The 13,375-nt window shown below is 36.2% G+C and overlaps 1 protein-coding gene across 1 annotated transcript in view; it reads right to left on the bottom strand.

The window, feature by feature from the left end:
- Positions 1–699: 699 nt before the first annotated feature.
- RSPO3 (R-spondin 3) overlaps positions 700–13,375 on the bottom strand; it is a 68,758-nt gene continuing 56,082 nt past the window's right edge. Inside the window, exons 2-4 of the mRNA XM_044003482.1 lie at positions 13,056–13,247; positions 9,656–9,802; positions 700–944 (exon numbers count right to left, since the gene is read on the bottom strand). Coding sequence (XP_043859417.1) covers positions 700–944; positions 9,656–9,802; positions 13,056–13,247 — 584 coding nt within the window. The remainder of the gene's footprint in view (positions 945–9,655; positions 9,803–13,055; positions 13,248–13,375) is intronic.

The raw sequence follows: 13,375 nt of genomic DNA, 5'->3' as shown, positions 1-13,375 counted from the left end.
TTAAATACCTTAAAATTTAACAAGCATTTCCTCTCTTCCTTTTCTGTATTGTTGTTCGCATATTATTAGTCAGCAAAAGTTATTATATTCTTTTTACTGTTCCATCAAGGAAACATTCCGTTTCTTGAGGAAGCAAAGGGGGGAAATGTGGTAAAATATGAAAGTTTTTAACAGTCGGTTAGGATAACTGAAAGACGCCAGTTTTTCAAGGACCACCCTTTTGGGGAGGAGATGAACAGTCCGCCTGCTGCGCATGTCAGACTGCCTGCCGGGTTTTTGACTTCCGGGGTGGAGAGAACGAGAGTAGCCCTTTTTGCCTGCTTGGCGGGACTCCTGGCGGCACGGCACAGACGGTCTCCCTCTCTCCAAAGGTGGCCTTTTCGGTTTGGTGAGTTTTTATAAGGAATATAGACTAAGCCTAGATTTAAGACGATTTGTACTGTATTTCTATTTTCCTATCCTTCTAATCAACAACACCTTATATACAATAAAGGCTCTATCTAGAAAACCAGAAGCTTCTTCCATTTACTAGTCTGGGAGATAAATTAAGGGAAAAGTTAAGTAGGGGAGATTTATGATCTAATATCCAATTTTAAATCTCACAACATTTTTCTACCCTGTTGTAGGTAGGGGCCAATGAAGAGTTGTCAAAGTGACAGATGGGTGAGACAATTTTGGCAGCGTGCATACTGTGTCAAATTATGAGCTGAAAACACAAATACCACATTTAACTTCTATTGCTGTACCTCGTTCTCCCTTTGGACACTTCTTTCTTTGTACCATACATTTTCTTGTTTCACTCGTGGGTGGACACAGGTTGCCCTTTGCAGAAGGATGCTGTATAATTTCTCTGACCCGTGTTTCGGTACCTCTTTTGAAACCACATGTTTTTCCTTTTTTTGTACATGGGCTCCATGGACTCCACTCGCTAGCTTCACAGTGCACTGTAATGGAACAAGAGAAATATCCTGGGTTAGCTAATAACCATTTTTATTATTTATTTATTTATTTATTTTTTGGTGAGGCAATGGGAGTTAAGTGAATTGCCCAGGGTCACACATCTAGAAAGTGTCAAGTGTCTGAGGCCGGATTTGAACTCAGGTCCTCCTGAATCCAAGGCCAGTGCTTTATCTGCTGCGCCACCCAGCTGCCCCCATTTTTATTATTATTAAGGAAATGGACAGGTTCATTTTACTCTTTACTCATCAGGACTTCTAAAGGGTGGGATGATTTGGAGTAAATAAGAAAAAAATAAATGGGATCATGGAGGGGTAAAGAAAGACAAGAAGAGGATGGCATATACGTGTATGTGTCTATGCAGATGTCTGTGTCTGTGCATGTGTATGAGTGTATGTTAAAGACTATAAGCTTCAGCAAAAGTGCTGGCTGACCTATACAGCTAGAGGGAGTTTCATTCCCTGTATATAATTTCCTGATTAAGTAAACAGACAATTAAGCAATGAATAAAAAACACGTATATGTACACATGTAGACACATGTGTACGTAGCTAAACTTTAACGGGTACACATGTAAATATATGCGCATGTATATACATGTATGTACATACATGTATGGATCTATATAGAATATATACATACAATAGTGTCTAGATAATGCACATCCATGCACATATATAAACACAATACAGCTACACAGATGTGTATATATATATGTATATATACACAGAATATGACACATGTGTATATCTGTCTGTCATCTATCTATAAATCTATCTATCCATCCTTGTGATTTCATTGTCATAGAAGGCTTCCTGATGAAACTCCCTCTTAATGAAGGTCAGTCAACACCTTTACAGAAGTTTATAGCCTTCAAAAGCTGCCTGAGACAGGGAGCCTTTGAGTAATTTGCCTAGGGTTACAACTAGTATGTGTCAGAAGTAGGATGTGAGCCCAGGTCGTTGTGACTTCTCTCTGCCTCTCTCTTCTTCCCTTTCTGTCTGTCTGTCTCTGTTTCTGTCTTAGTCATATTCATGCTTTCCTGTCTGATATTCTTCTCCTAGTGCCAGCTTCAGTTGTTCAAGCCACTAAGGACCTGCTGGGCACTTGAGCAGCAGTCATTGAAATGAATCTGGATCATCTCTAAAAAGAATCCATTAAGGTCCTATTGAGAGTTTGTCCCTCCTTTTGCAAAACATCAGTTGTTTCTTCTCAGTTATATGCCATTTCAGCTCTTACAGAATATTTGTGTCTTACTGATGAAGCAGAACATCTGGAAGAAGACATTTCTCTATATCTATTCATAAAAACTCTTTAACTTACAACACCTGGGGAAACCCAGGATATTAACTCTTTTTGATGGTACCAACTATTCCTCCCACCATGAGGCTTTGCCAGTAACCTCTCTCATTGCCTCCTGTCCTAATAAATCCTTACTGCTGAGCAGAATACCATTCCTCACAATAACCTCAAGAAGACTACGGGTCTTAGAAGTTCCTAGGAATTTAAATCCAATGCATGATACATTTTTCATGTGCTTTTTCTTTTCACAGCCACTTTTCAGACATCTAAATGCATCAAGGGAATAAGTGGAAGTGGATAGTGAAATAAATGTAATCTCTCAAGACCATTAGCGAAATTCATTCAACTCCTTTTAGAATCAGCTTCAACTTTACTTCCTCCTCTTATTTTTTCCTCCTCCTATTTATCAAATTATGTCACTTTACCTTCATATATCTCAGTTTCTTTACCTATAAAATGGGAGGTTGGACAATATTACTTTGAAGGTGACTTCTATATCTAAAGCCCAATGATTCCTACCCATTTAAAAAATAACAATTCCCTCTTTCTAGTTAAGGGTACATTTTCTATCTCCATAATGGTGTAAGTTCCTTGAGAGTCAGGGACTCTTTTGTTTCTTTTTGTATTCGCATTGCTTAGCACAGTGCCTTGCACATGGTATATGCTTAATAAATGTTTATTGATTGATTTATGATAATGAAAATAATTATGACGATAAATACAAAAAAATCATGCATTTTATCGACCTGCACAATGGCCCACAGAAAATTATACATAAAAGAATCAATCATCCCATCAACAAGCATTTATTGAAAATGTAAAACAAAATGTAAAATAAAATAAAATAATAGAAAATGTACTATGTGCTAGTCATTGTGCTAATGACAGAAGAGCAACTTGTCCATATTTCTATCTGAATCCAATTGGACAATTTGAGAATATTGAGTTAATATTATGATGAAGATGTTGAGAGCTTATATTTATATAGAGCTCTAAGGCTTGCACAACACAATATACAGCATCTCAATCAATCTACTATCATGCCCATTTATATAATTTCTAGATGAAACAACAGGCTCAGAAAAGTTAAGTGACTTGCTCAGGGTAAGATTTGAACCTGTGACTTCCTGACAATCAATTTATTACTCTATTCCATACCCTCTGCTGCCTCATGCATGGACTCTTTAATAGATAAACAACAACAACTACTATAACAACTCTCCAAAATATAAAAATAATGACTACAATAACACAACCCAAATAAAAATCTACTCCTGAATTAAGATGGAATGAAATCAACTTGATTGTGTGTCAAATGAAGTGGACTTAATTCTGACCAGCAAGTAATAATTGACTAGTTATGTAGGAGAAATGGGAACCCCCAGAGAATGTGAAAAAACATCCAAGTTTGTTGTTATAAAAGAAGGTTATACATGACATAGTCTAAATATATCCTACACTTAATGAAGATAGATTTTGCACAAAAAAGTAAACTTAGAATAACTATGACACTATATTTAGAGAAGCCAAAAGAAATACAGCTCAAGAGAGATAGTAAACTCCAATAAATGAAATTATGACCATATAATCTTGAATATTTTTAGTTATCAAGAGAATAGGGAATCATTTAAAGAGAGTGTTGTGGTTACAGAGGAAGGCCTATATTTTATAAGTCCATATTTTAAAGGGACACATAGAAGAGATTGAAGGAGGGCATGATGAATATAAAACAGTGGTACAAACCCACTAGAGTAATGTCAGGAAAGACAAAGACTAGAATGAATTAAAGCTGTGGAAAAATGCTAAAGATATTGAAAGAGGGTTTTTTGTCATTGTTGTTGTTATTATTAAATATTTAGAATGAAGAATCAAACAAGGAAGGGAAAGGTCAGTTTTTTGGGGATGATGACAGAACAGAACTCCTCAGCTTCTAGTTTGTTTCTTTTGCTCTGCCAGAAATAATCTTCATATTGTCAAGAGTGAGTTGAATCCCCAAACAGGAGAGAAGATAGTAAGAGCACATGGCCATTTTAAATGAGCTCATGTTTCCAGAGCTGTACAAATAAAATCCCAGGATACTGAAAGAACTTGCAGAAGTGATTGTGGAACCACTGTCAGCAACCTCTGAGAAATCATAGAGAATGGGAGGGATGCCAGAAGAAGGAAAATGACTTAAAAATTATTCAACTTTTCAAAAAGAATAAAAAAGATGGATTTGGGGAAAATTTCAAATCAATACCCCGCAAAACTTCAGAACCTATGATTAAACAAATAGTTGGTAAAAACTTATAAAATAGTGATTGCTAAGTCAACTTGAGCTCACTAAGACTAGAATAAATGATTTCAAACCTACTTCATTTCTCCCAAAATGTTTATTAGAGTAACAGCTCATGATAATGCCATAGATTTCTTGGCTACAACTTACATGAATAGGGACTGGATTCTTAGAACATTGTTTAATGAATGAATATCAATTTGAAAGAAAGTCTTTACTGATATGATTCAGGGATTTTTTTACTTGGTGCTATGTTGTTCAATATTTTTATCAATGAAGGGTGTATGATAATAATGAATAATAGTTATATAGTGCTTTGAAGTTTGAGAAGAGCCTTTCATATATTATTTCATTTGTCTCTTGGCAATCCTAGGACATAGGTATTATTATTATTATTATTATTAACACTTTACAGATGAGGAAACTGAGACAGAGGTTAAGTGACATGTATACAATGAAGTTGAAAGGGATAGTTAACATGTTAGACAACAGAATCAAGATTTTAAGAGATATTGATACTCGAAGATAAGTCCAAACAAACAGAAGAAAATTAAACTAGGATAATTATAAATTCCAGGATTTAGATTTAAAAATAAAAGAATCAACTACAAAAGTGAGGAATGGAGGGGAAATTTGGCCTGTGAGCCATGGTATTGTAGTTGATTAGAAACTCAATACCTATCATAATACCTGGTATTTACATAGTGCTTCAAAATTTACAAAGAGCTTTATATGTTTCACCTCCTTTTTGTCCTTGAAACAACCCTGAGAGGTATGTGCTATTATTATCCCCATTTTACTGATGAGGAAACTGAGACTCAGAGAGATCAAGTGTCCAGGGTCACACAACCAGTTAGTGGCTGAGGCAAGATTTAAACTTAGGTCTTCCTGACTCCAACTCCAACACTGGGCCACTTAGTTCCTCTATATGAATCAATATCATGATACAGTTGCTTTTAAAAAGTAGGTGCTCTAGTACTATTTTAATAGCTATATGGTGCCTGAGTCCAAAGTATATAAGGGTCCCATTCTACTCTGCAGTGGTCAGAGAACATCTAGAATGACATGTCATGTCTCATTCTGGGAATGACAATTTGAGAAATTCATTGTCTAGAAGGGGATAACAGAAGAGCTTGAAAAAGAGAAGACCTAGAATGAGGATGTGATCGCTGCTATTGAGATAGTCAAATGGCTATCATTTGATGAGATCATTCTATTAAGACAGTCAGATTGCTATCATTTGTAAGCAGGAGTAGACTTGTTTTAGGTGACAATGGAGGGATCAGTGGGTGGAAGTTATAAGTAGATTGTATAATATAAGACTTTTCTAACAATTTGGGCTGACTACAAATAAAATGGACTACCTCCTTAACTCTTGTGTCTCCCCTCTGTTGATTATTGCCAATTTATCCTTTATGTGGCTTGTTTGTACACCACTTGTTTGCAGAGTATCTCCTCCATTAGACCTTCAGGTCCTAGGGAGTAGAGACTATCTTTTGTCTACTTTGTATTCCCAGCATTAAACACAATACCTGGTTCATAGTAGGTACTTAATAGATGTTGATTGACTTCCTGACTGATGATTTCATAATGTAATGAGGTTCTTTTCACTAAGTTCAAGCAGAGGCTGAATGATGACAAACCAGGGTTGTTTTACAAAGATTTTCTTTATCAAATTGTAAGTGAGATTAGATAAAACAGAATGGCATAGCAAAACACCCCTCTAGTTTCTCTTAAATCCTAGAGGGTCCTGGTTGGGATTGAGATCACTGGATAAGGGGAAGGAAAAAATATATACTCTCCAGTGGGTTTAAAAGAAGTTCATGATTGAGTTAATATGTCTGATGAGACAGGGGCAATGTGAACAATGCAGCAAAAGCCACGTCCATCAACATATTAGGAAGAGGATACAAGACAGTACCTTGTACAATGCTTGGAAAATTTTTTAGGATGATCCCATGGTTCTGGGGCTGAAGGAAAGAGGTGAATTGGGTGGAAACTGATAACCTATTCATCTCTGCTAGAGTGGAAACCAAAGGAGAGACAAGGAGTAGAAAGGAAGCTGGTATATGATTAGTAGCTAGCTAATAACTAACATTACTATAGCACTTTAAAGTTTACAAAATGTTATGCAACAGGAAAGTTTCTAGACGCAAAGCAAATAAAGGTTCTAGAATCACTGGGATGTTATTAGCTTCCTTACTGAAATGGCAAGGTTTGAGTCACCTGCCACACTTTCCCTTTTCTCCCTTCCTCAGAAAACAACAACAGGGTCCTCCCACTGACCACCACACCATATTGATCAGCTCAAATGGACCCCTGTACCAAGTTAACTCATTTGCTCCTCACAGCAATGCTATAAGGTGGATACTATTATAATCTTCATTTTATAGATGAGAAAACTGAGGGCTACTTAGTGCTTACTTAGTGTTACTTAGTCCATGGTCACACAACTAATAAATGTCTGAGGCAGAAATTGAATTCAGTTCTTGAGTTCAACTCCAACATTCTATTCATTTTGTCACTTAGCTGCCTTATCAGGATGGTTTAGATTTTGTGGTGAGCAAAGTGAAGATAGGAAGTAGAGCTGGAGAAATGATGCAGTTATGGCCCTTTTCAATGAGCTTCCAACACCTCTTCCTTTTATTCTTTACAAGGAAAGATATTGGTGGGTATTGGTGTTTGTGGGTTTTTTGTGTTTTTCCAGGGCTCATACATATTGAGTATAGAATCAGGGTAATAAGTGATTTTGGCATAGTGTTTTACCTTTACCTTGGACTTCCTATCTCAATTCTGTTACCTGACTTTACTCCCTAAAGAAAGATCTTGGGTGGATAATATCAGACATGTGGCAACATCCAAACCCCAGCTCAGGACATATTTCACTTGTGATCTGTTTCTGAGTATGGGATAACAGATAAGATCTAGGTCTAAGATATAGCTGAGACTTAATCAACTGGGTCCCCCTCTTCTGAGTCAATCGAATAGGCATTAGATCCAGATCAGAGGCAAATGTTGTAAAATGGGGCCAAGGAGCTGACCAGGACATGCATCATAGTTTCAATGCTGTGGTCATAGGCTGTACCTGGCCATGGAAAATTAGCTTCCATTAAATGGGTTAGATTTGGCAGATAGCCTTTAGTTCACTGCCTCATTTTAAAAGATCATAGTATCTTTGGGGCAGCTAGGTGGTGCAGTGGATAAAGCACTGGCCCTGGATTCAGGAGGCCCTGAGTTCAAATCCAGCCTCAGACACATGACACTTACTAGCTGTGTGGCCCTGGGCAAGTCACTTAACCCTCATTGCCTTGCAAAAATAAAAATAAAAAATTTTTTTTTTAAATTTTAAAAGATCATAGTATCTTTAATTAATACCTGCTGAACAGCATCAAATCACTTATCCAAGGACCAATCCTACCATGCAAAACAGACATGAAATAGTCCCTCTGGGAATTAAAATATTTTACTATTTTATTATTGTTGTTTAATATTTAGAGCAAAAAGTCAAAGAAGGAAGAGAAAGGTTCGTTATTTGGGGAAGAAGACCCTATGTTAACAGATGACTGAGAGAACAGAGCATTCTTTTAAGGGATAGACCTTTTCCAACTAAGGAACTTTCCAAGTGGTTTCCCTTTTCCAGGTACAGAAAATAAAGAAATAGGAAAAAGTTACTAAGCTCTGGGCATTTTGATACAATCATTGCTAGCTTTGCCACTTGTTGGAAATTGTCAACTCTGTTCATTATCCTCCAGAATCTTCAAAGAAAAACACTTACTTTTCTGTTACCTTTCCTCTATTTCTAGTTCTTTTTATAACCATTTTTTTTCTGAGAGAAAGAGATGAAAAGTACCCTTAACCATAAAACATATGTCATTCTGAGATTCTTGTTTTCCAGCAGACCATTAGCTTATCTCAAACATTTCATCTATTTTATCCTACTTCAGATATATTGAAATGAAAGCCCCTTAACAAACTTGAAATGGATAAAAAGGTGCATTATTTCTGTTATGTCCTGTGTTTGAAAATGGAATGTATCAGCAGTATGGGGACCCTGGTATAGAGTGCTGGAGACTATCATGGACTGGATTGGGATGATGCTTATGTGCACATGTCAATAACATCTCAGCATCAAAGGTTCTTAGAGGTTTTGCCCAGGGGATCTTGAGATTTAATATGCCCTTCTCCCATTTGGGTCACCATCTGCTCCCCAAGTGTTCACCAAACTTGTGGCAGTAGTAGCTGCACATCGTTTAAAGGAGAAAAAAATAGGGCCTGACAGCAATCCCTTATTTAGACAAACAGCTTGTCTGGGGACCCTCCCTCTGGGAAGCTCAGCCTGTAATTAATCAGACACTGGAACTGTCTCATTCTGTCAAAGTGAGTAAATCCCAAAGCCTCCCTTCTTTTAGTCAACAACCTACATGAGTTGGAGGTTTCAGCAAAGCAGTATGAGGGCAGGATCATAAAATCATGAACTATCTCAATTTTAGATTCATGGCATCTGAACAACCTCCCCGGGACATTTGTCCTAAATAATCCTTATTATTCTCCTTGGTTGGTCCTGGCCACTGCTTGGCCCAAAAGAGAATTCATACCTCTCTTAGCCCCAAGAAATGACCAACAGCTGGATCACAGAACAGCTTCAGTCCTGGGATGGGATTAGACCTAGATTTTTTTTTTTTTTTGTCCTTTGACATTAACATGGCAGGTTTGTTTGAAATGCATAAAAAGAAAAGAAGGATATTGAGGAAAATCCAGATAAAATGTATCTCAGGAGTGAGGATCACAAAAAGGAATGCAACACAGTTACCATGATTTTAAAGGCGACAAACACATATAAATGGAACCCTAGAGATACATTACAGAGCCCCTCAATGATACATCATATTCCAACATACTCTGGGGTTGGAATGTGGAAAAGAGATTTTTGTGTTCATAAGAGGATGAAAGGAGCGACACTGGAATTTCACCAGGCTATCTGTCCATCTGTCTATCTACCCATTCACTATGTTTATTTATTTATTTATTACCAAGACTTGAAGTCCTTCTTCAGGACAGAGCCTGTGGTCTAATGGGTTGCTTTTATTAATTTCTAAGAATGAGCTCAGAGATTATTCTCACCAATGCTGGTGCACTCCATGGTGTGATTGTTGGCTTCCAACCCTTCAGGGCAGGTGTCAAGGCACTTTCCAAGGTGTAAGTAAAATCCATTTTTACACTTTGTGCAGAAATTTTTGTTGAAGCAGGTATCACAGTCAGCTTTGCATTCTGAAATAAAAAAGAAAAAACATTGTATTAGGCTTTCATTATCCTTTCTGGATTATCATGGTTCTAATTTGTATTGTAGGAACTTAACTGTATGTAAACACTAAACCAAGTATTTTGAAATGTAAATTATTTTGAGCAGAATTAACAATTTATATGACCAATATGGTTTGTTTAAATATCTTTTTTTCTTTGAAGTTAAGTAAGTGAGGAAGATTTTTAGCCATAGTTGTTTAATTGGCAGGGAAATCAGGAGATATAATGTCTGTGCTTTATTTTAAGAAGTTGGTTAAAAGGTTTAAAAGAGGCTCATAGATTTAGACCTAGAAGTGACCTTATAGGCCAGTTAGTGCAAAGTCTTCATAGGTTAGATAGAGATGGAGAAGAGATAAAATAATACACCTTTCTTCCTCCCTTCTTTGATAAGGTGGTGGGACTTTAGTGCTATTAGACTACGTTGATATGTTGGTTAGTTTTGTTGAACTGCTTTTCTTTTTTCTTTCTTTTTTATTCTTTGACACAGGATATAATTTGCTGGGAAAAGAATTAGAAATGAATATATTCAGAAATGAAGGTGAATATAAAAACAAAAGTTATCAATAATTTTTAAAAGAATAAATGAGAACCTTCATATGATGGTATCCTTGAGGTCTGTGGCACAGGAATGCCCTCTATGTAAGAATGACCAAGTGAGGTCCCTTTGGCAGTTCTGTGTGTAAAACAACTGTTATGGGGTCTAGAACTAAACAATAATAATAGCTTTCTTTTCAGCATGATTCATACAACAATGTTGTCAACAGGAGAGTGCTACTTTTATTCTTTTTTGTTGCTTGTTTATTTTGGTCTAGACCTATGATTTCATCATTATAGGGAGCTCTGAGTGGGGAGCTTCATAGATACAAATCAAAAATTCTTTGTAAGTCTGAGTCTTAGAGAGTTGCCCACAATGCTAAAAAATCAAGTGTGTTGCTCATGGTGCCCCAGCTTGTATGTGTCAGAAGGAGGACTTAGAACTGACTTCCCGACAGTTTTCTATTCATGAAGTCACTCTATCTACTCATTGATAATTTACTTACAAGCAAACTGAGTTTTAGAGAAGTTAAATGAAAAACCAAAGGGCACACAGCTAGTAACAACAGTAACAAAAACCCATTGGGTCCTCACTCTAGATTCAATACTTTCTTCTCTAGCATCCTGCCTTTCTGAATTCCCATTTGTTTTTTAGGAGTGTTACAGTGAGATCTCAATATTTCCTATTTTTAATCTATTAACCTATAATTCTATTTATTTGTCTAAAATCAGAATAAGAAGAAGTACAGAATGAGTCATTTTCTCAAAATCACAAATTAATGTATTTTAACATACATAAATCCTACTGCTTATTTCATTGTGCTTATGTTAACAAACAACTCAACCACATTTTTGTGAGGATGCCAGCAGACATAATTTTGTGCATAAAATTATTTTTATCTTTAGAAATCAAAAGAACTCAAGTTTGGCATGCACCTTTCCAGAGAAATTTATGGCTGAAAAAATAAAGTTGCTAGATAATCTATGTATTTCATATGCTTATCAAATGGAAAGTTGAAAATACACACTTGTAAACACTACCCCTCTCCAAACCCTTTCTCCCTAAGTATATCAATTTGTCATTATAGGAATTAAACTAAACCAAACATGAAATAAATCCATTTTGTTTTGAAGCTGAAAATAAAAAAAAGAATGCCATTTATTTCATATTTGTGGAATGTTAATTCATTTTTAACATTCTTTGCATTTTTTTTTGCTTTCAAAGGGAATAAAACACTTCATGTTAGAAAATCATGTCCAGTTACCCCAGTATTTTAAGAGGATCTATGACATTCCTTTATAGTTTATTTCATTATATATTTTGTTATTTTAGATGATGACAATTTTACATTTAGAAGAAGAAGATGTACTTTGGATATGAATAAGAAGCAGTTTGGAATAGTGGAAAATAACTGATTTGGAATTGGTATGACTTAGGTTTAAATCCCTCTTCTGACACATATTGTCTGAACCTGGAAAAGTCACTTAGCCTCTTAGTTCTCCAGGCACTTAAGACTCAGAATTGCTGATCAGTAGCCATTCTACATTACTAGGATTTTCCTCACCTAAAGGTTTCTTACACTGCTGAACTTACCCATATAGTCTTCTCTATCCCTTCTCCCCTGAAAATATTCCATGATTAGTATGTAAAGATGATACTTTTTTGAAGCATTTTTTATTTGAAAATCTCCCCCGAATGGGCACTTTAAAAATCTTTCCAACAGGCAGATCATGATCAGACTAGAAATATTTTCTCTCATGTTGATGGATTTCTAGATCAGGCTGAGGGAATGAGAAATAATAATAATATGGAGAAATGTAATGAAATTCTGAAAGTGAAAAGGATTGTTGTTGTTGGCAGAGGGCTGGTACTGGCTAAATTCTGGATTTAATAGTTCTTATCATGTTCAAACTAATTATACTCTGCTAATCCAAATTACTTGTTTACAGAGCAGTCCCTTCTGATGGGTGCTTCTCCATTATTGTTGTACATGACAGTGATGAATTTGGTGAGTTAGAGTTCTTGTTATAGACAGGGTTGGGTAAGAAGCAGACCATGTTCTATTTTCTAAGAGAAAGAGAGAATCTGAACTAGATGGTAAGTAGAGAATTTAATCAGAAGCAACTTGACAGTCATTTACTTGCTGGTCCACATACCAGTACTCTAAAGAAAAATCTGTCTGCTTTAGGGTTTGGATGGGTAGGAGAAAGAACAGAACAGAATGACCAGAATGACATTTTGTTGTCTAGAAACAAAATTTTCAATTGCTTTATCGTAAATCCCTCTTGGAGCAAAAACAAACAGACAAGAAAATGAACATGGTTCTTTAATTCTTTTAAAATGTGGTGAGTTGTAGTGGTAAAGGAAAACTAGAACAGATGAGTTGAGACTCAGGGCACTGTTCACTCAGTTCAAAAGGAAATAACCATAGACTCATCAATTTTGCTTTATTATTATATGTATTATTAAAAATGACAGATGTTTATGTAAGTAAGGAATGAAAAATTCCTATAAAGGAATGCTCACTGAATTGGGTTGGATTCCCAGCCTAAAGGGAACGTGCAAATGGAGCTAGGTCTAATTCTCAGAGAAACACTATTATTTATTTCATGCTAATGCCAAAAGTGTGTTAGAGAATCTGCCAATTTGACAGTCTCTGAGGTGAAATGAACCGGAGGCACTTACTTGTACACTTATTTATATCTGGAGATCGTGTTCCATAGTATCCACTTGGACATGAAGAGAGACACACTCCAATCTGCTTCATGCCATTCCTCTCCAGGACAAAAAATAGCCGGGGCTTACATGACAAACATCCATTGTAATCCGAACATGTTGCACAGCCTCCTTGGCAGCCTTGGCTGACGTTAGGATGCACTGAAGAAATAGATTTAGAAAAACAAAAACAACCCTTGAGCAGGGGTAGACAAAAACTGATATCTCATGGAGAGTACCTAAGTGTCTAAATTGTATTTCACATGTTCTGAAATTAGGAGGGGACTTTT

The sequence above is a fragment of the Dromiciops gliroides genome, chromosome 4, assembly GCF_019393635.1.
Source record: "Dromiciops gliroides isolate mDroGli1 chromosome 4, mDroGli1.pri, whole genome shotgun sequence".
NCBI classification, from domain to species: Eukaryota; Metazoa; Chordata; class Mammalia; order Microbiotheria; family Microbiotheriidae; genus Dromiciops; species Dromiciops gliroides.
This window is presented reverse-complemented; position numbering and strand designations above follow the sequence as displayed.